Genomic DNA, 19546 nt, shown 5'->3' with positions numbered 1-19546 from the left:
CATGGAACTTGGCTGCAGCAGAGCTTTGCTGGAGCAGAGCAGCTGTGCCCTCATCAAGAGTCCATTGCTCTTAGCGGTGCCAATGCTTTCTCTGTACGCCCGGTGGCAGGGGCAGGCAACTTCAGAATTGGGTTGTGGCTCCGTAGAGGGTCCTCCAAGGGAGACCACTCCCCTGGTAGTCAGGTCCAGCCTCTCCTCAGTGGTGTTGGCCATGTTCAGGGCCCTGGCAGAGTTGGGACTGGGGCGATGCATCACTCCGTCTCTTGGTAGTCGCATTTCTGGCCTGGGGCATTTAGTCACATACTTCAGATGTTGGCACATTCAGGTGCAACACCAGCCCAGAAGAATGGTGTCCGGTCCAGTGTCCCCACTCAGACATTGGCCAATTGCAGAAGCTTCAGGGGAAGGGGCGAACCCCACCTTAATGCATTTAACTTGTTCCCTGGGTGGGGCTGGGATTACCTCCTGACCCCAGGAGAGGATCCGCTTGCACTTCACACGGTGATAACTGATACCCCTTGTCATTCTGTCCCTAGCTGGTGTTAGCGCGGATGTTGCATGGTGCTTCCATTTCTCTATCTTCCTTAAATACTTGCCTCTGTACGATACTCCCGGCACCTGCTGTAACAAGTTCTCAAGCCACGAATCCCACTCTCCAGCCATCCAGTTTCCTCCCCGCTCCTGCATCAACCATTCTGCTCAGCCTCAGGACCCTTCTGCGCCCCTCAGTGTGACCAACACAAACAATATCCAGGGACATACATGGTTCATCTGCATCTGCTCTTGTAGACTGCAGCTGACTACAGAGTATTCTGTGGTGCTCGCAGTGTGAACAAGCAAGAAAAAAGGAACCGGATATTTCTGCGTGCTTGAAGAAGCCGACTCTGCCATATGGCGCACGCAGAGGCAGGCAGTGTGAAGGAGTGGGTGCAAAGCAGCGAGAGATCTATGACGATGATTTCTCAGGCCTCCTCTGCTTGGGGAAGTTGTTAATGAAAAGCGTGAGGTGGAGCAGGTGCAGGTCACTGCCCTGAGTTTGCACAGGGAATGCGCTCCCGGCTTGTTCAACCTGGCTTACTTTTGTGTAGCTGGTTTAAACTCAGGTGAAGTGCCACACACAGAGTTTTGCTGCATTAGTTAAAGCCATTTAAAGGTGCGCTATTAAATCCCCAGCTGGGTGTGGGGGCGGGGGGATCTCGCTCTCTCACAGCCCCTTTGATGCACATTGCCTTCCCACAGTCCCCACAGATCTACCTGGCTTGTTCGCTTTCCTCCTCTGCAAGGCAGGGGCAGCCCATCTGTTGGGGGGCTGCTCTACTTGACTAGCACAGGATCGAGCTGCCGAGAGAGCCCCAAACCATCAGATTCTCTTCCAGTGCCGAACTGTCCCAGCATCTGTGTATTTGAAGCCAGGCCTTTCATCCATAATAAACAGCCCCTCCCCTTCTGGCGGGGGAAGCCCAAAGCCCTGATCTCAGCACCGCCAGACTGTTAGGCACTTCCGTTTTGTGGCTCGGTCCCATGTCTAGCTGGAGCCAGATGATCCAAGACCTTTTCTGCTGAGTGTTGTTTGGCTGGTGAGGGGGGCTATGCTTGGTGGCTACACGAACCTCTTTCTCTTCCAGTGCCCTGGCGGTGCTTGGTCCCAGTGGAGAGGGACTTTTTAGAGGAGCTTCCTAGCAGCTGATGATGGAACAGGCCCCAAGGGATTCCTGAGGGGGCTTCCTCCAGGCCTCAGAGGCCCAGCCTGCAGTGAGGGGAGGGAATTTTGGAAGGGATGCTCTGGCCAGAGCACAGGAGGACACGGCCCGGGGCAGGGAACTCCAACTAACTGGCTTGGCATGTTTTCTCCTCTCTCTCCCCCCCAGGACTGTCCGCAGTTGCTCCAGGCAGACAAGATCCTGGTGCCCGTGGAAGTGATCAAGCCCATCACCCTGAAGGCTAAGAACCTGCCGCAGCCGCAGTCGGGGCAGCGGGGCTACGAGTGTGTCCTGACGATCCAGGGCAACGAGCAGCGGGTCCCAGCCCTGAGGTTTAACAGCTCCAGCGTGCAGTGCCAGAACACCTCGGTGAGGGAGTCCTGCGGGCCCGTGACTGAGTGGGGATGGGCTGAGGGGAACCAGCCTCACGGCACAGGCCTGATGGGAGCCCTGAGGGAAGGTGACAAATCCCTGGTTTCCATCCTGAGTTTACTGCAGGGAACAAGCTGCCCTGGATCAGCCCCACACGTACCCCTGAAAAAGGGTCCATCACTGGCACCAGGCCAAGCACCTCATCCCCGTTGCCAGGGGTGGGAACCAGGCTTCCCTTGCTAAAGCTCCCGGGTTACTCTTCTGCCTGGGACGTGGGGGACGTAATGGCTGACAGCTGGGAGGAAGCTGCTCAGGCTGCCCTCGTGCCCTGTTCTCGTGGACCTCAAATGGCAGCCCCCCGCCAGTCCAGCACTGTGGTCATCCCATCGCCCTACCAGTGTCCCTCAGCCCAGTTGTCAGGGTTTTAGCCTGAGACTTAAGTGACCTGGGTTCAGTTTCCCCCACAGACTTCCTGTGCTGCTCAGGGCAAGTCACTTAGGGCCCAGATTCCCCCAAGGTAGTTAGTCTCCTGTCTCCCGGTGGAAGCAAAGCTCCTGACTGGAGCCTGCCCTCTCTGCTTCAGTTCTCCCTCTGTAACAGGTGGCTAGTAGCACTTCTCTGCCCCTGGTGGTGAAGGGGATTCCATTCCAGACTGTGTGGAGAGGTAGTGATGTAAAGTCATACATCAGAGCCAGGCTTCATGGCAACATCTGCTGCTTTCAGAGTCCTGCCACACCCTGCCCTGCTCATTCCAGCACTGCAGTCCTGTCCTGCAATTCCCCTGGGCGCTACACGCTACCCAGCCAATGCACCTCAACCCTCCTTTGCAGCAGCCCTGGCCATAGCCGTGCTGGGGTGCCGTCTGCTGCTCAGTGGGCTCTCTTCAACTCTCCCCTGGTCTCCCTGTCCGAACCTACCCCTCCTCCCAGCCCTTCCCATCGCTCCTTGGTGTTACAATCCAGAGCACTTCTGCGGCACCGGTGATCTCAAGGAACTTTACAGGCATGACTTAATGGAGCCTCACATCCCCTAACCAGCGAGAGGGAGATCATCACCTCCAGTAGGCAAAATGGGAAACTGAGGCACAGACTGTTGACAGGCCTTGCTCCAGGTCCCTGAGCAGGTGAACAGCAGTGCCAGTCCTGACTCCTAGCCCTCCACTGCCCATGAGTCATAAGCATCCTGACATGCTAAGTTTGCCCTGCAGGAGAGTCCAAACAGGGGAAGCATTTGTTCAGAAGGACCATCACTTGGAATCCAAAGCTGCAACTGCAAAGGGAGCATGTTTCACCTTGTAAGGTTAACATAGACCGCACTGCCATGATGGGGCAACGTGAGAACCCAGACAGATGGACAGAGAAAGAACAGGGAATGTTACAGGGTCCAGAGCAAGAAAGGCAATGAAATGATGAAAATCATAACTTCACCCTGCTAGTGACTGACCAGAAAACTTCGGACAAGTCACTTTGCCTCTGTGTGCTAAATTTCCTCCTTGTCTGACCCAGGATTATGAACCTAGCCCTGCCACGTGGGGTAGACATGAGGATGTGGGGAGTAATACCCATCTGTAATGGGGAGGACTAAGACCTGATGTTCTCTGCAGGAGGCCAGAGGCCTTGACATGTCCCATTCCAGCAAGAGGAGCAGACAAGTGGTCCTCCAGGGAGGAGAGACCAGCTGTCTCTGCAGCAGCCAATCAGGGCCCAGCAGGTCAATGTAAAAGAAGCTGCTGGACTAGAGTTCCCTTCGGGTTTATCTACACTAGCAAGTACATTCAAAATCCAGGTTGGAAGCTTGAGGTCTTTTGAAAAAACCCACAGAGCATCTACATTCACACAGCACTCTTTTGAAATCAACTTCAAAAGATCTCCCCTGTTCTTTCGAAGTCAGTCCTCCGTTCCCGGGATGGGAAGAGCGCCCTCCTTTGAAAGATAATTTTGAAAGAGAGCAAGCGTAGATGCTCTGTTCAGGACCTTGACCTCGGCAGATGCCTATGCTGCCTGTGAGACCAGCAGCACTTGGACAGCTCTGAGTCTGAACTAAGATTTTGGTAAGACCCAGGCCCTGTGGCTGGAGACTGGCCACAAACCTACTAGAGGAACTGGCAGCACCCAGGACAGGGTGAGTCAGATCTCACCTTCAGAGGACAACTCATAAGACCGCGTGTGGTATCCTTGGCTGCAGAGGGGCACTTGAGCAGGCCAACCCTGTCACCCCATTATAAGGGACAAAAAGTGGTTTCTTACTGCAGCTGGTTTTCCAACAGCGTGAGTGTGTGTAAGGGGCTTTCCAAGGGTGAGGTTGCCCAGGCAGGGTGACTTTTTTTTTTAATATTAATTTTGCTATATTATTATTAATTGATGGTTTATTCCCCAGTGGCCTAATTCCAGGCCTCAGCTGCTCCACCCCAGGTCTGCTGCTTAAACTCAATCAGAGCAGTAGGAAGATCCCACACTACGTGTGCTGTTGAGTTAGACAGCATGTGGAAGTTTAGAGGTCGTTAACCACCTCTTATGGTCAGTTACACGTGAGCATTCTGCCTCTGTTGCTGGGGAGATCTCATGTTCTGGCTTTCACGGGAATCTGGGGTTTGGAAACCAAGAGCCCATTAAACACCTTTCATTCCCTTTCGCCTAAGTGCAAGCCGGAAGTTCAGAGGATTATTAGGGGGATCTGCTAAGGTCTTTATAGCGCCACATAAAGCCGTAGCCACAGGGAGAGAGAGCAGCCAGCCAGTCTAGGCTGTGAATTCCCAGGGACTCTCTGAACTGGCTGTTGAATTAGTCTGGCTGGAGGCACAGCAAACCAAGGGCTGGGAGAGGTAGTGAATGGGTGGCCCTGGAGACGAAGGTCAGGATTTTCAATGTGGCCAGTGACCCAGCGTCCCCATTTTAGGGAGGCCCAGCTGGAGATGCCTGACATGGGCCTGGGGAGCAGCAGGACAAGCTTGCCCCTCAGTGTGCCTACAGCGAGCCCTCTCCTGCTGAAAGACATTCCATCCGCATGCTCCACTCAGGCCTTGGCTTCCTTGCTGGGAGTGGCGGGAGGATCCCGCTGGCTGTCCCTTGCGCTGAGATTGCTTCCACGGCCATCTGTCCCTGGGAGATGATCTCTGCAGGGCAGGAAGTGGATCTGCCAGATCCTCCATTCCAGCCAAACTGATCTCAACACAGGAGCAGAGGCGTCCACAGCCACTGCAGGCCCTGGGGCAAGGTGGGAGGGGCTCTGTCACCGTACCCTGGAAGGGGCGTGGCCAAGAGTTGAAGGGGCGGGGCAAAGGACAGGTAGTTCTCACTGCTGCCCAGACTGCAGTACCCACTTGTCGATCTGTCACAGCGATGTGCAGCCAAACAGCGCTGCTGCGGCACTTCACAGGACCACGGAGCACCGGCTGCCACTGCTTCTGAAACACCAGGCCCCGGTGCAACTGCCTCTTGCGTCCTCCCATCAGCAGGCCTGGCTACAACATCAGCAGCATCCCAGAACAGCCCTACCTTAGACCCATCCCTTATTTCCCCAGATAAGCCCCATCTGTCCCCAGGCCCAGTTTCTGACCAGTTATGCTCTGTAGCAGGGCAGGGCCACCTATTGGAGACCGGGGAGTGGGCAGGCCCATGACTAAAAGGCCCCTCTCACAGTGAGGGGGGACCTACTAAAAGCAACCTGTCCCAAATGATTTCGGGGGACAACAAAGGAAAAAACAGGGGTGGGAGTGAGGGTCAGAGGTTTAAAATAAGGGAACCAGAAGGGGATACAGAGCAGAGGACCCCGGGCAGCGCCCACCGCTCCTTGAAGGTGTCCAGGGAGTCGGTGGACACCGCCCAGAGGAACTCTGCTCGGAATCATGACCAAAGGGAGGAACAGAAGTAGGCCCCATAGTTGCAGGTCACCCCCTCTGCCAGCCTCCTCCCCCTGGTTTTGTAGATGGCCATTTTGGCCATGGTCAGGAGGAGGCTGACGAGGAGGTCCCGCGACTTTGTGGGGCCGCGGATAGGGTGTGACAAGATGAGGAGGTGTGGGGAAAAGTGCAGCCAGAACCTCAAGAGGAGGTTCTGGAGGAGCCGGAAGAGGGGCTGCAGCCTGGCGCACTCGACGTAGATGTGCACCAGGTTCTCCCTCATGCCACAGAAGGTGCGAGGGTCTGCGATAGGGGTGAACCGGCAGGGCAGGGCAGGGCAGGGCCAGGAGGGGAGGCAGGAGTAAAAACAGAGCAGACAATCAAAGTGGGAGCAGCTGAGGAGTAGGCCGCCCTAACTCAGTTAGGGCCAGCTGATCCCACTCAGGGCTACCTTTATTAGCCCTTCTCCATGCAGGGCAAAAGGGGTGGTTAAGGAGTGTTTGGGAGGTGAGTGAGGCAAAGGAAGGAGACTTAAAGGAACACCAGAGACCACAAAAGAGGAGAGGAGCCTTAGCAACCCAGGGGGCCTGGAGCTCCACCTGAGACTTGGGGGGTCTGGTCAGCTGGAGGAGCCACCCACAGGAGGGGGCTGGCTGCCACAGCTACCACTAGAGGGAAGAGGTACCAGGGGAATTGTCTGGGGAAGGTGGCCCAGGGAGAGGAGCTGCAGGGGTGAGGGTGAAGGGAGTCAGCTCTCACTGGTAGTCGCCATCCAGGGTCCCTGGTCTGGAACCTGGAATGAGTGGGTAGGGGCTGGGTTTCCCCCCTCCAGACTGTCCTCTGCTTCAGCAAGGTAATGGGACATATGGTGGGGGCAGTGGACTAAACGGAGGACCTGGGGCCCAGGAACGAGACTGAGGCTACGTCTACATGTGAAGCCTACATCGAAGTAGCCTATTTCGATGTGGCAACATCGAAATAGGCTATTTCGATGAATAACGTCTACACGTCCTCCAGGGCTGGCAACGTCGATGTTCAACATCGACGTTGCGCAGCACCACATCGAAATAGGCGCAGCGAGGGAACGTCTACACGCCACAGTAGCACACATCGAAATAAGAGTGCCAGGCACAGCTGCAGACAGGGTCACACGGTGGACTCAACAGCCAGCTGCTCCCTTAAAGGGCCCCTCCCAGACACACTTGCACTAAACACCACAAGATCCACAGAGCCGACAACGAGTTGCAGACCCTGTGCATGCAGCATGAATCCCCCGCTGCAGCAGCAGCAGCCAGAAGCCCTGGGCTAAGGGCTGCTGCACACAGTGACCATAGAGCCCCGCACGGGCTGGAGAGACAGTGTCTCTCAACCCCCCAGCTGATGGCTGCCATGGAGGACCCCACAATTTCGACGTTGCGGGACGCGGATCGTCTACACGGTCCCTACTTCGACGTTGAACGTCGAAGTAGGGCGCTATTCCGATCCCCTCATGAGGTTAGCGACTTCGACGTCTCGCCGCCTAACGTCGAAGTTAACTTCGAAATAGCGCCCGACGCGTGTAGCTGCGACGGGCGCTATTTTGAAGTTAGTGCCGCTACTTCGGAGTAGCGTGCACGTGTAGACACAGCTTGACTCTGCCACAGCTGGTATAAATTGGGAGCAACTCTCCAAGTCATGGGAGCTGCTTTGGATTTACACTGGGGTAGCTGAGATCAAAATGGGAGCCCTTACCTGTTTTGGAGTTACTCTGGATTACACCAGGGTAGCTGAGATCAGAATCAGGCCCTCTCATTTTAAATAGAGAATTTTTGAATAACTCCATCTTCAATTAAGAAGTGCCCTGAGGCCCTGGGGAGGGGACCAGCTTTTCTGAGTGGCTATCAGTGGCGCTGTACATGCCTTTGTGGTGATGTTTCATTTAATAACAGCAGTAAGTCATACCAGGCAGTGTGTTTCGGGGCAATCATTGTTCTCATCAGGTTGTTGAACTGCTCAGCCTGGGCCCTATGTGCCATTGCATCATGCAAGGAAAGCAATCACCACCCCCCACTGACCCTGCTTACCACTATGCACTGCACTCCTTATCCAGAGGGCTGCAACCCAGCTGGCCCATGAGCTGGGGCAGGAAACCCAGTGGCCAGGCAGGGGGCTGAAAAAAATACAGCCATGAATAATGGCTGTAACAGTGCGATGAGAGCATGGAACAGCATCCCCCATAGGAAGCAGTGGGAGCCTTGCCACATGCAGTCATCTGAAGCTAGACTGGCCAAAACTCTCAGCAAGCATCATGCACAGGCAGCCAGCAGGTAGGCGAGGGATGGACTGCAGGGACCATGGCTAACTCCTATGAGCTAGGTACACACACCCACTCTATTTGATCTTCTGCCCCCCCCAGCTGGCCCGAGCCCTCACAAGCCACGTGGACTCATCCTGGCAGTTAATTCCCAGCCGAGTGCTTCATCTGAGCCTTTGTTGTGCCCCAGAGATGTGAGCTTCGCTGTGTGCTTGAGACCTCTGGGTAGCTCTGCAGTGGGTGAAGAGGAGCTGTCTTAATGGGAACTTAGTGCACTTGAGCTTAATGAGCTCAGGAGTGTTTGGGTGCACACACAGAGAGAGAGAGCAGGGGAGATCGTGATCCTGTTTGCAGGAGGTATTAGAGCTGCTCTTATGTGTAACTCAGAGGGATGGAGGAGGGCCTGGGCACTCACTTGTATCTTAATTGCTGTTTCTATTAAAGTAGCACCTAGAAGCCCCACCCAAGATCAGAACCCCACTGTGCTAGCGGCAGGGACCAGTATAAACCACAGGGACCAAGGTGGATGAACAGAAAAGCTATTTTCCCCTACTTCTGGGTGGGGAAGTGTGTTAGAAACAGGTTAAATGATTTGCTCAAAGTCACGAAGTCTGTGGCAGAGCTAGACCCAGTTTCCCTGGATCTCAGCCCAGTCTCAACCAGAGGACTGTCTTCCCTCTTTCTTGCCACACTCGGGACAAAAGAGCAAGTACAGGTTGAATGTCTGTTGTCTGGCGCTCTCAGGACCCGAGTGGTGCTGAATGAGAGAATTTGCCAGACTGCAGGAGGTCAATATTGTCTAGCAGCATTACCAACACTTCCACTGCTAACTGGGCTCTCAGAAGACATGGAAAGGGTGGATTGCAGCAAAAGAACAGCACAGAACGCTGAGAGCCGGGGTAGTGACTGGAAAAAAAGAAAACTTTCTGGGATCATGGGAAACTTAACCTTTTATCATGAGTGTGGCCATCTGGCTGGCTAAATTCATGCCAGATTATGGAGGCTGCCAGACAAGAGAGTGCTGGACTAGAGAGGTTCAACCTGTACTAAAAACCACAGTAATGTGCAGCCTCCCTGGGACTACTTCCTGCTCCTTGTGAATGCCCCACCTTGGGTGGAGAAGTGATGAATCACTTTGCCCTCCTGGCATTACCCCGGGTGTGGTGGTCTGCGGCTGTTCATACAGGGCCTTTGTTTTTTGATCTTGACCTTTGATTGTCCTCTGTGCAAGCTGCATGTTTGGTTCCCTCTGCATGGTCATACACATCTAACTGCACATGCCGGGCACTGTGGAAATATGCAGCCTCGTAGGTTTGCTCAGCTGCCGGGGTTTTTAATTAAGGGTACATGTGGTAATGAAATCCCCACAGAATCCATTGAGGTTTCATAGCTCCAGGCTCAGTTTTGCTTTACACAGGAATGTGTAAAGTGGTGGCAGAAAACAGATGTTAAAATAAGATGGGTGACATATGGACCCTGTTAAAGATCCATTTATGCCTTCTGCCTCCCCTATACACACCTCCCAACACTGCAGCTCTTGAAAATGTCGTAATGCCACTATATAAATCCATGATCCACCCACAACTTGATTACTGCACACTGTTCTGGTCACCCCATCTCAAAACAGCTATATTAGAAATGAGAAAGACAAAGAGAGGCAACATAAATTATTAGGGGTGTGAAACAGCTTTCATAAGAGGAGAGATTGAAAAGTAGGAGATTGTTCAGCTTAGAAAAGAGACAAGGAAGGGAGAGGAGAGGCCAGAGATGCATAAAATCAGGAAAGGTGTGGAGAAGATAAAGTGTTATTTACTCTTTCACATAACATAAGAGCTAGGGGTCACCAATGACATTAACAGACAGTAGGTTTAAAACAAACACCAGGAAGTACTTATTTGCTCAACAGCCAACCTGCAGTGCTGGGAATGTTGTGAAAGCCAAAAGTATGAGTGGGTTCAAAAAAGAATGCAATAAGTTCATGGAGGAGAGGTCATAGAACACTAGAACGGCATGGGGGGTACCTCCAGCGGTCATCAAGTCCAGTCCCCTGTCCTCACGGCAGGGCCAAGCACCAGCTAGACCATCCGTGATAGGTGTCTATCAAATCTGCTCTTAAATGTCTCCGGTGATGGAGATTCCACAACCGCCCTAGGCGATTTATTCCAGTGTTTAACCACCCTCTCAGTTAGGGAGTTTTTCCTGATGTCCAACCTAAACCTCCCTTGTCCTCAGGGAGAACAGTTTTTCCCCTCCTCCCTTTTAGGTACTTAAACTCATATCCTGTCCACTCTCATTCTTCTCTTCTGCACTAAGCAAGCCCAGTTCATTCAGTCTTCCCTCATAGCTCATGTTCTCTAGACCTTTAATTGCTCTTATTACTCTTCTCCGGACCTTCTCCAGTTTCTCCACATCTTTCCTAAAATGTGGTGCCCAGAACGGGACACAATACTCCAATTGAGACCTAATCAGCACAGAGTGGAGCAGACAAATGGCTTCTCTTGTCTTGCTCACCACACTCCACCAATGGTTATTAGCCAAGATGGTGAGAGGTACAATCCCATGCTGTGGGTATCCCTAAACTTTTGACTGTCAGAAGCTGGGCCCAAATGGTGGGGGAGGGATCACTTGAAATGTCCCTGCTCTGTTCATTCCCTCTGAAACTCATGGCATTGGCTACCATCAGAGGACAGGGTGCTGGGCTAGATGGAGCGTTATTCTAACTCAGTGCGGCCATTGTGATATGCTGCGTTTGAATTACGTAGCATTTACAGTTGCTGCATGCTCTTTCTTAGCTGCAAGGTGGCAGGACTACCGTATTTGTCATACCATCTCTGACGCTGATTCTCTGTGTCTCCTGGGGCAAGCCACCTTGCTTTGGTTTCCCCATCTATAAAATGAGAGGTGCTGTGCAGATTAAACAGTGAATGTTTGCAAAGTTCAGTTAGTTAGCAACTGAGCTGCTATTACAGTTTTACTCCTGGCTTCTCTCTAGATGCAGCAATAATCAGAGAGTTTAACCATTCCTGTATTAAACAGCCATTCTTAGAGAGTGCCTTGTGGTTGATGGATTTATGCTGTGTAAAGGGGTGTGGCCAGAAGGTGTTTGATTTAAAAGATGGGGTGCTCTAGATCTGTGTACATGTAAATATCCAGCTAGTTGATAAAGATTCAATGAGTGGTACTCAGGAATACATCTATAGTTTCTGGAGTTTGTAGGACCAGTCACACTTCTAGTGCTCTGCAAATGGCTTTCTCTCACAGTCCTTCCGCAGCTCTTAAACACAGGGCCATGCTGGGAAAAGGCCATCTCTCTTTCGCAGGTGCAGTTTGAGGCCCTAATATTTGTTTTTTTTTGTTTTGCACCCACGTTTGACCTTATGGTTGTAGCTCGGCTTCTTCAAGGCAGATGTGCTGAAATTTACACCACTGTTGATTTTCCCAGCGCAAAGTTACCAAGAATGGTTTTACCGGGCCCATTTGTTCATGCCAAATGGAAGGTTAGCAGACTCAGGGAACTCTGAGTCCAGTGCCTTCCACTTAGAAAGCACCAACTATAAGAACCTGGTGCCTGCTAGCTGAGACATCCTCGCTCAACTGCACCATCCAGTGAATGCAAAATTGAGCTCAGCTGGGGACATAGGTGGTGCCCAGACCTGAGGCTGAACCTCTGACTGCTAAGAAAGCGGTGATCTCTGAGCTATCCCAAGCCAAACCATTGGCGATGAGGGGCAGCACTTGGAATGCACCTGGAAATTAACTGGAGGGCAGTGCAGCCTCTGTGCATGGTTGTAATGTGTTCCCTGCATGCCACAGAGCCAGGTGGGCAGGTGGGCTTGCTCTTTGAGCGCCACATGGCCCCCATAGTGACTGGAGGCGACAGAGGCCTGGGAAAAGGCTGGGAACGTGGAGCCTGCTCACTCTGATTCTGTTGGTGCAGTTTATACAACCCCTTTGCCTTGTCCCAAAAGACCCCTGCCAACCTGCTTCTGGGCCTACAAGCTGCCTTTTGTTTAGTGTTGGACAGTCTCCATGGCCCTTGGGGGTCAGTTTTGCTGCAGATGTGTAGCTGCCTGTGTGACTGTCACTGGCCTGTGCAGAGCAAGGGGAGACTACACTCTGTGCAGACCCTGGGGAAAACTGCGCTAAGCACATACAGACACAGACCCCGGTAGTCTGAGTTTCCCTCGCCCAGGAGCCTGGCTTCTCCAATGGAGATCTAAGCACCTGCAAGGTCATTCTCTCTGCCTTCCAGTACACACAGTGCATGTTCTTATGACCTGGTCCAAGGCCCACTGAAGTTGGTGACCCCCACGGGCTTTGGGTTGGAGCTTCAGTGAGCGAGTGACTCTTGGTCAAAGCAGGACTGAGAGTGATGTGGGTTAATTGCTTTGTCCCCACAACACTCTCCGTCCTCCCGCCCCACCGTGTCCCAAGAATGGGCTTCACGCGTTGGACGGGACTGGTTCCACTTCACCGTCCTCCATCAAAAGCAGTAAAATACCTGGCCAAGGGCGTGAACGTCAGCTTCCTGCCAGCCTGGGAAGGCACATCACTCACCTGGTGTTTTACCGCTTGGTGGCGTGAGCAGCAACAAAGTGCAGTGTGGCCCCTGGGAGATGGCCAAGGGACCCAGCACCACAGAGGTTCAAGAACTCTGGGCTCAGACCCACTAGTGTAGACTGGCTGAGTGGAAGGAGCAGGGGAACCAACAGCCTCAGTGGGCCCCTGGGCAAGACTCCACATTCCTGGGAGGGGAAGGGGCGGGGCTGGGGCATCCAGCCCTCAGCATCACCAGAGTGCCTGGCGGCCGCCCCCAACAGGCCTTAGTGCTGCCTGGGATGCATCGTACAGCACGCCAGTGGTAGTTCAAAGAGCACAGGGATTCTGGGTGGCTGGCGGCCCCAGGCCCTTTTTAATTGCCAGGCCCCTGGGTAATTGCCTTCTAACACCTCCCTCCCCACCCCGCCCCCCAGCAGGCCTGTGGAGGAGTTTTGCTAAGAGAGATATGTGAATCCCATTGTTTATAGCCCGCCCCCCGACCAGATTCCACCACCAGAGCAACTCCACTGAGTTCAGTTAAATGCATCTCACACCTCACCACTTCCAGTGCTGCAGCCAGCCCACCGGGTTGTTGGTGGCAGCACTGCCACAAGGCGGGATGGGACTCAGCTGACTATTGCTTACGGCGCGGGCTCTGCAGTGCTAGCTGCTAACTCCCGTCACGCATAGGGAGATGGTCTCTCGAGGCAGAAGGTGCGTTTAAAATCAACCCACGGTGCCCAGGAATATCCCGATCGTTCCTACCAACCTCACCCTGATGGAGTTGTGCCTTTCCTACCAGAGCTGCTGCAGCGGGTGGAGCTCCAGCCGGCATCTCATTGGTGTGAGGGAGCAGCCCAAGGTAGATCTGCCTCTCTAAAACCGCCCTGTGCAATGAAGAAAGTGTTTTCAGCACTCGCTGCTTGAGGAATCAGCCTCCCTGCCCTCCAACTGGCTTTCATTAGTCTGGCGCGAGTCCTCTTCTGTCGCCAGGCAGCTGTGTCTGCAGAGGCAGCCTCAGACAGAGCAGCAGGTGTAGGGTTTAGTCAGAACAAATTGACACATTTCACTGTCTCGTAAAAATGAAGGCTCCTTTTGGAAGTGGGCTGGGCACCTCCCTGCACAGCATTATGGGTAAAAGGCTTTGATTCCTGCAGAGGGGGGATCTGCAGGTGCAAGACATGGCACAGGAAGGAGCCAGTTCACCCTGGGAGATGATGCATTCATTGGCTTTCCCTGTGATCTTTTCTGATAGGAATCCCACAGTGCCTCTCCCATGGCTCTCTGGACTTTAACTCATTACTACGACAGGGCAAAGTGGCAGAGGCATCTCTTTATGGCAAATTGAGGCCCAAAAAGCCAAAGTGACTTGCTGAAGATATCACAGAAAGTCAGTCTCAGAGCCAGGATCGGACGAGCCCAGGTCTCTTGGTTCCCACTTGTTGGTTTTATCTCCAGGCTGTTTTAGCACTTAGGGGGTTTTCTCTGCTGTTTAACCCAGGGCTTCTATGAGTGACGACACGGACTTTAAAAGGTTTGGGCAAGTGCTCCAAAGTTCAGACCCTTAGCAAAATCCCTTGGAGGTCCCCCAGAGTGGGCTGGCGGAGAGAAGTGTAGTGTGTGCTGTTATGCAGATTCACTCTGTGCATGTGTGTGGGTGGTTAGCCTGCAGATCTAAGCACCAGGATTCCAGAGGTGTATTCTTACTCACTGTGTGACCCTGGGTAAATCACTTAGGCACTCTGTGCCTCAGTTTTCCCTGTCTAAGTGGGGTGGTGTCAGCTTCCTTTCCAAGACACATTGCCAGCGATAGTTACTTGGTGCTTGTACAGTGTTTGGAGATCTCCAGATGCTACAGGGTTGCAGAGAATCCACTGCTCGGGTTCTTGCTCCAGCAGCCCTGTCTCTCGGGCTGTTCTGGCTTTGCTGTGCAGAAAGGTGTGCAGTGGAAAATCAATGTTTTGAGGAGAGGCTCAGAGGTTTGCATTATCCCACAGTTTATTCCAAGTGACACCGAGAAGTGTCATAAAAATGCTAATTCTGAGTAGATTGGCGGGTGCTGCCGTACTGTACAGGGCATTGCAATCCTGGGAGTACTCTTTACCTCCATGGTAACCACACAGCCACTAAATCATAATCACAGGTACCTGCAGATTATGCACTAATTGCATTTAGCTTGCTTAGAAAGAAATCACCATGTAACTAGCGCTAACTCTGTCGTAATGGGCTGAAATCATCATGCCTTTTACCCTGCAATTACGTGACAGCTAGTAGTTCTGGGTGAGCCCACCTGTAAAAGGCTCTGCGCCTTGGCTTCTGCACAGCCATTTAGTCTAGGAATCAGGCTTGTGAGGTCCCCAAACCTTTCCCGTGTCCCAGAAATGTCCTGGGGTCTCCCTGACTGCATCTTCAGCCTGTACCTAGACAAACTCCTAATGATGGCAAGAGGGAGTTTGGCCCAAGTGTGGACCAAGCAAAACTGGAGTAAATGCCCCAGGATCCATCTCCATGGAAACGTCTCTTCTTGAGGGTTGTTGGAAGTTCTGCTTCCTGTCTTGCAAGAAATGCAAGAAGCTGAGTAAAATAATGGGTTGGTGGGAGAAAGGAGCCAAAGTGACTGAAACCTCAGGAGAGGTTCCCAGCTGAGTCAAAGGTTCAGAAGAGCTCTTAATTCCTTTCCTTATCCTTGAAAGTAGCTCACACTCCTCCTGAGGGTAGACTTTGGAGCCAGCATAGCCAAGGAAACTGCTGCTTAGTAAATATGGCCCCAGGGTGGATCACTAAGGGACCAGCCCTATGGTGATTCCAGAACAGGCACAAGTCATCAATAGGTGTTAGGCACCTAGATATATGAGGATCTGGGCTGTGCGCCTTGGGCTTTAAGCTTAGTTCTCAGCTATTAATTAGAAGTGGGCCGGTGTGATGGGATCTCCTACTACAGTCATCAGCGCTCTGACATGCCTCTGCTTAGGAAACCCTACTCAGGCCTGGGTACCACCAAACAAAGCCCTTCAGGCCCTTGTTTTGTCAGGAAGGGACACTAACCAATCAGGAGCCAGCAGGCCCATTAAGAAGGCTAGCATGTGTTTCCGTGTGGAGTGGCTCAGCCAGAAGGTCCTTTCATCCTTTCCCAGAGCCCTGGGTGGGATCAGGGCTTTGTTTGAGACCATCAACCAAACAGTTATGTTATGTTTGTTCACAAATTTAAAGGCACATCCAACCAAAGTCTGAGTTTAACTTTAATTAACTAGTAAGAGAGTGACACCATGCGTGCTCACTTCACAAATTGCCTTGGTCCAGCTGGGCTTCTGCAGTCTGGCACGGGGTAAGGCATGTCGTGGGCGTGGGGAAGCACAAGGTGTCAGGCACTGCAGCTTTGGAGACTCAGTCACTTCTGGGTTTCCTTCTGAATAAACGGGCAGAAATCACACTGCATGTGGCCTCGGAGCACCGAGGTGTGATGATTTAAATGAGTTGTGAAACCCATATTTTCACTGCCTGCTCCCATTAAAAATCCTAGGAACGTCATCTCAAGATCAGTGATGATAGTCTTGGTGGCCAAGCAGAAATCCCATGCTGGTAAATGTAGTTTGCTTACTTAAAATTCCCCCTGCCAATGTCAACTCAGGACAGCATTCTTCACGTCCTACACTCATCTGCTGCATGGTGTTACTGGGCACTGCTAAGCAGCTGCCACCTTCCACCCCAGAGGTGGCTGCATTTTGCACCCAGCTTGTAAAACATTTTTGGTCTCTTTGAAGTGGAATGGGGGACCATGCAAAGGTACAATGCCAGTGATGTGGCATAGTGGGCAGTTCAGTGTAATACAGTCAAATGAAAGCTTGGTTATTGGGCTGGTCTTTCTGATCTGCTTGTGGTTGTCTGAATCCATGCTAATTCTTGTGAAGCTGTGAGGGCATAAGCTCTAGCTGAGATATGGTTAATTTTGAGGGGAGTATTCTGACTTCAGCACCACACCCCATGCAGATGCAACTCAGACACACACTCAACAGACTAACACAGCTATCCGTCTGAAACCAGTATACCTAATGCCTCAGAGATATACCTTGTCCCTCAGAGATACACCCAACACTGCAGTAATACAGCAAATGCCTCAGAGCTACATCCAATGCTTCTGAGATATACCCAGTGCCTCAGAGACACACCAAAAGCCTCTGAGGTACACCTAATGCCTCAGAGAGGTACCCCCAAAAATTGGAAGGGACACTCGAAAGATATATGCAACAACATTAAAGCACACCCAGTTCCTGGAAGATACACTTCAGCGATGCACTCAACACCCAATATGCCCAACAGCTATGACGTACACCTCAGAAATAAACCCAACAACTGGAAAGGGCTCCTCAGAGGTATCTGTGGAACCAGGAAGCTTAAGAGATACACCTGACTTCTAGGGTGTTCCCTTAACTGCTAATGCCTGAGGGCCACCAGACTTTGAAAGAGGGAGAGAAGTTCTCTCCACTGAGAGTGGCTGGTTACCATCCTGCTGAGCGCTCAGCTGTAGGAGTCCCCACAGACAGCAGCACGTAGGGAGGGAAAGTGGAGGTGCCATTTCCTGTGCCCATAGTTCATGGTGGGGGCTGTCCCATGTGCTGGGCCTGATGTTTTGTTTTTCTTTCCTGTTTTTAGTATTCATACGAAGGGATGGAGATTAACAGCCTGCCGGTGGAGCTGACAGTCGTGTGGAATGGGAATTTCAACATTGACAACCCAGCGCACAACAAAGGTAAAGAATTATTTCAACTTGTCCTTGGAAGCAGTAACCTTAGCAACAGACCATATCACTCCACACACTTAACAAAGCAGCCACCATTTATCTGTGCAATCTACCTCACCGTTGTTCGGTGCCCTCAGCAAATTACTAATTTCTCTGCTCTGGTTTTGCTCTGAGGACCTGGGACATGGGATTCCCCTCCCCCATCTCCCTCCCACTCTCTTCACTTTCTGTTTGCTCTTTCCTTCTCCCTGTCTTCTCTTGCATCGCTCCCCACTGCCCCCATCACCTCCTCCCTACCTTCTCTCCCCTACGCCCCCTTTTCAGTAAGGCTCTTCAAGTTAATGCACCTGCAGTGCTGCCCGTCTCTGTTTGCATGTGATGTGATAATGAATGGGGAGGGCAGGGGCAGCCTGCCCATGAGGAACAGTTGAATGAAATGAAGTGACAATGGACAAGAACTGAGACTCACTCCTGACAGGAGAGCCTGGCTCCAGCTAAAGGCAGCAGATGGCGAAGGGCAGATCTGCCTCTCACTGGAGGCTGTCACACATTCAGCCACAGCCTGGAGACAAACCCAGCTTCCCCCCAGATTTTCCCTGGCTCTGGATTTTCCACTCCTTCCTCAGCCTCTCATTCCATCCTGCTCTTGGCCAACTCCCCGCTTAGATCCTTTCTGGCTTTCCATTGCTTCTCTCACTCTACGCCCTGTCCCCTTAGAGGTTTCCCTTTTCTGGACCCCCATTCCCCCTTTCACTTGGTTCTCCTCCGTTCTACCGCTATCCTCCTCCTCAGCTCTCCAGCTTCCCCCGGAACTTTCCCTACCTCAACCCAAGGCTAGGGAGGCTTGGCTGTGGCTCTCTCCAGAGAAGGCCTGTGCTGCACTGTGGGAGGGGTGACTGGACGGTGACGCATCTTCTGCCATAAAGTGCGCAGCCTATCCCCTCTTCTTCTCCGCTCACCCACCTCCGTGGTCTCTGGCCCCTGGGCACCTGTTTGCCTGCCTGCTCTGTCAGGGACCCAGAGGCTGATAATCAACAAGGGAGAGGTGACACGTTCATCTAAGCGGCTGATCGGCTTCTTCCAACAATGCACCATGTGCTCCTCTTACCAGGCCCCAAGTAGGCCGAGCTGCCTCGGTCTGTGCAGCCCAGGGCTGCCTGGCTTGCTCTGCAGGAGCCAAGTTCAATACACAGGGGAGGAAATAGCAAAGGGCCTGGGTGCTCCCTTAGTGAGCGAGACTCCCTGGGGAGCGAGGACCTCTGAACACCCCTAGGGCAAAGACAGCGGCAGGGCAAGCTTCCCCTAGCCTGCTCCCCTCTCCGTGCCACAGTCCGTCCTCTCTAGGGTTGAGAAGGGAACCCATTGCCCACTCCAGGCCCTCTGTGAGGAGACAGCTAGGAGGAAAGGCTATCTGTGATGGCCATAGCTGTCCTCTGTTGATTGGACCAGCCCTGAAAGGCCCACTAGCCTAATACCCCAGAGCAGCCATCAGCTACTCACCACTGAGCTGGACTGGGTTTGAAATATCTCTGTGCAGGCGAAAGGCCCCAAAGCCCATTACTGATCCTCCATTCCTTCTCTCGACCTCTGTCTTTTGAAAGCCAGTGGCACGGCGTGTAATGGCCTGAATGGCTATCGACTGTGTGGAGGACATCAAAGGGATTTTCCATCCATGGCACATTAACAAGAGTGTAATTTTCACAGTGGGAAAGCCCAGCCCTTCTAATCAGCTGTTCTAACAGCGATTTCCCTGCCGCAGCTTCTCGGAGCCTGAGACTGCTGCAGTCTGCAGAGAGCAGCAAGGCTTGCCTCAGACAGTTGCAGATGGAGATTACTCGTCTGAGTGGCAAGAACCTGCCTATGCCGGGTTCAGCATGCGCAAGGCGCTGTACAAATAATCCCATCCACAAAGATGCTCTCTGCACAGCATCACTGCTTTCCCTCGGACGTTCCTCAGCACACAGGCTATGTCTACACTGTTCCAGAAGATCGACCTACACTGGGGGAATCTTCCGGGGTTCGATTTCACACATCTGGTAGGGATGCATGAAATCGACCTATCAGGG

General features: G+C 52.6%; 1 protein-coding gene across 2 annotated transcripts in view; it reads left to right on the top strand.

Annotated features, from left to right (window-relative positions):
• The window catches only part of PLXNA4 (plexin A4), a 685503-nt gene that overhangs the window by 531016 nt on the left and 134941 nt on the right, over positions 1–19546 (top strand). For both annotated transcript variants that reach the window (XM_074975729.1, XM_074975721.1), the window contains 2 exons: positions 1869–2069; positions 17393–17489. In XM_074975729.1, the coding sequence (XP_074831830.1) occupies positions 1869–2069; positions 17393–17489 (298 nt within the window). The remainder of the gene's footprint in view (positions 1–1868; positions 2070–17392; positions 17490–19546) is intronic.

Source organism: Carettochelys insculpta, chromosome 1, assembly GCF_033958435.1.
Source record: "Carettochelys insculpta isolate YL-2023 chromosome 1, ASM3395843v1, whole genome shotgun sequence".
Taxonomy (NCBI): Eukaryota; Metazoa; Chordata; order Testudines; family Carettochelyidae; genus Carettochelys; species Carettochelys insculpta.
This window is presented reverse-complemented; position numbering and strand designations above follow the sequence as displayed.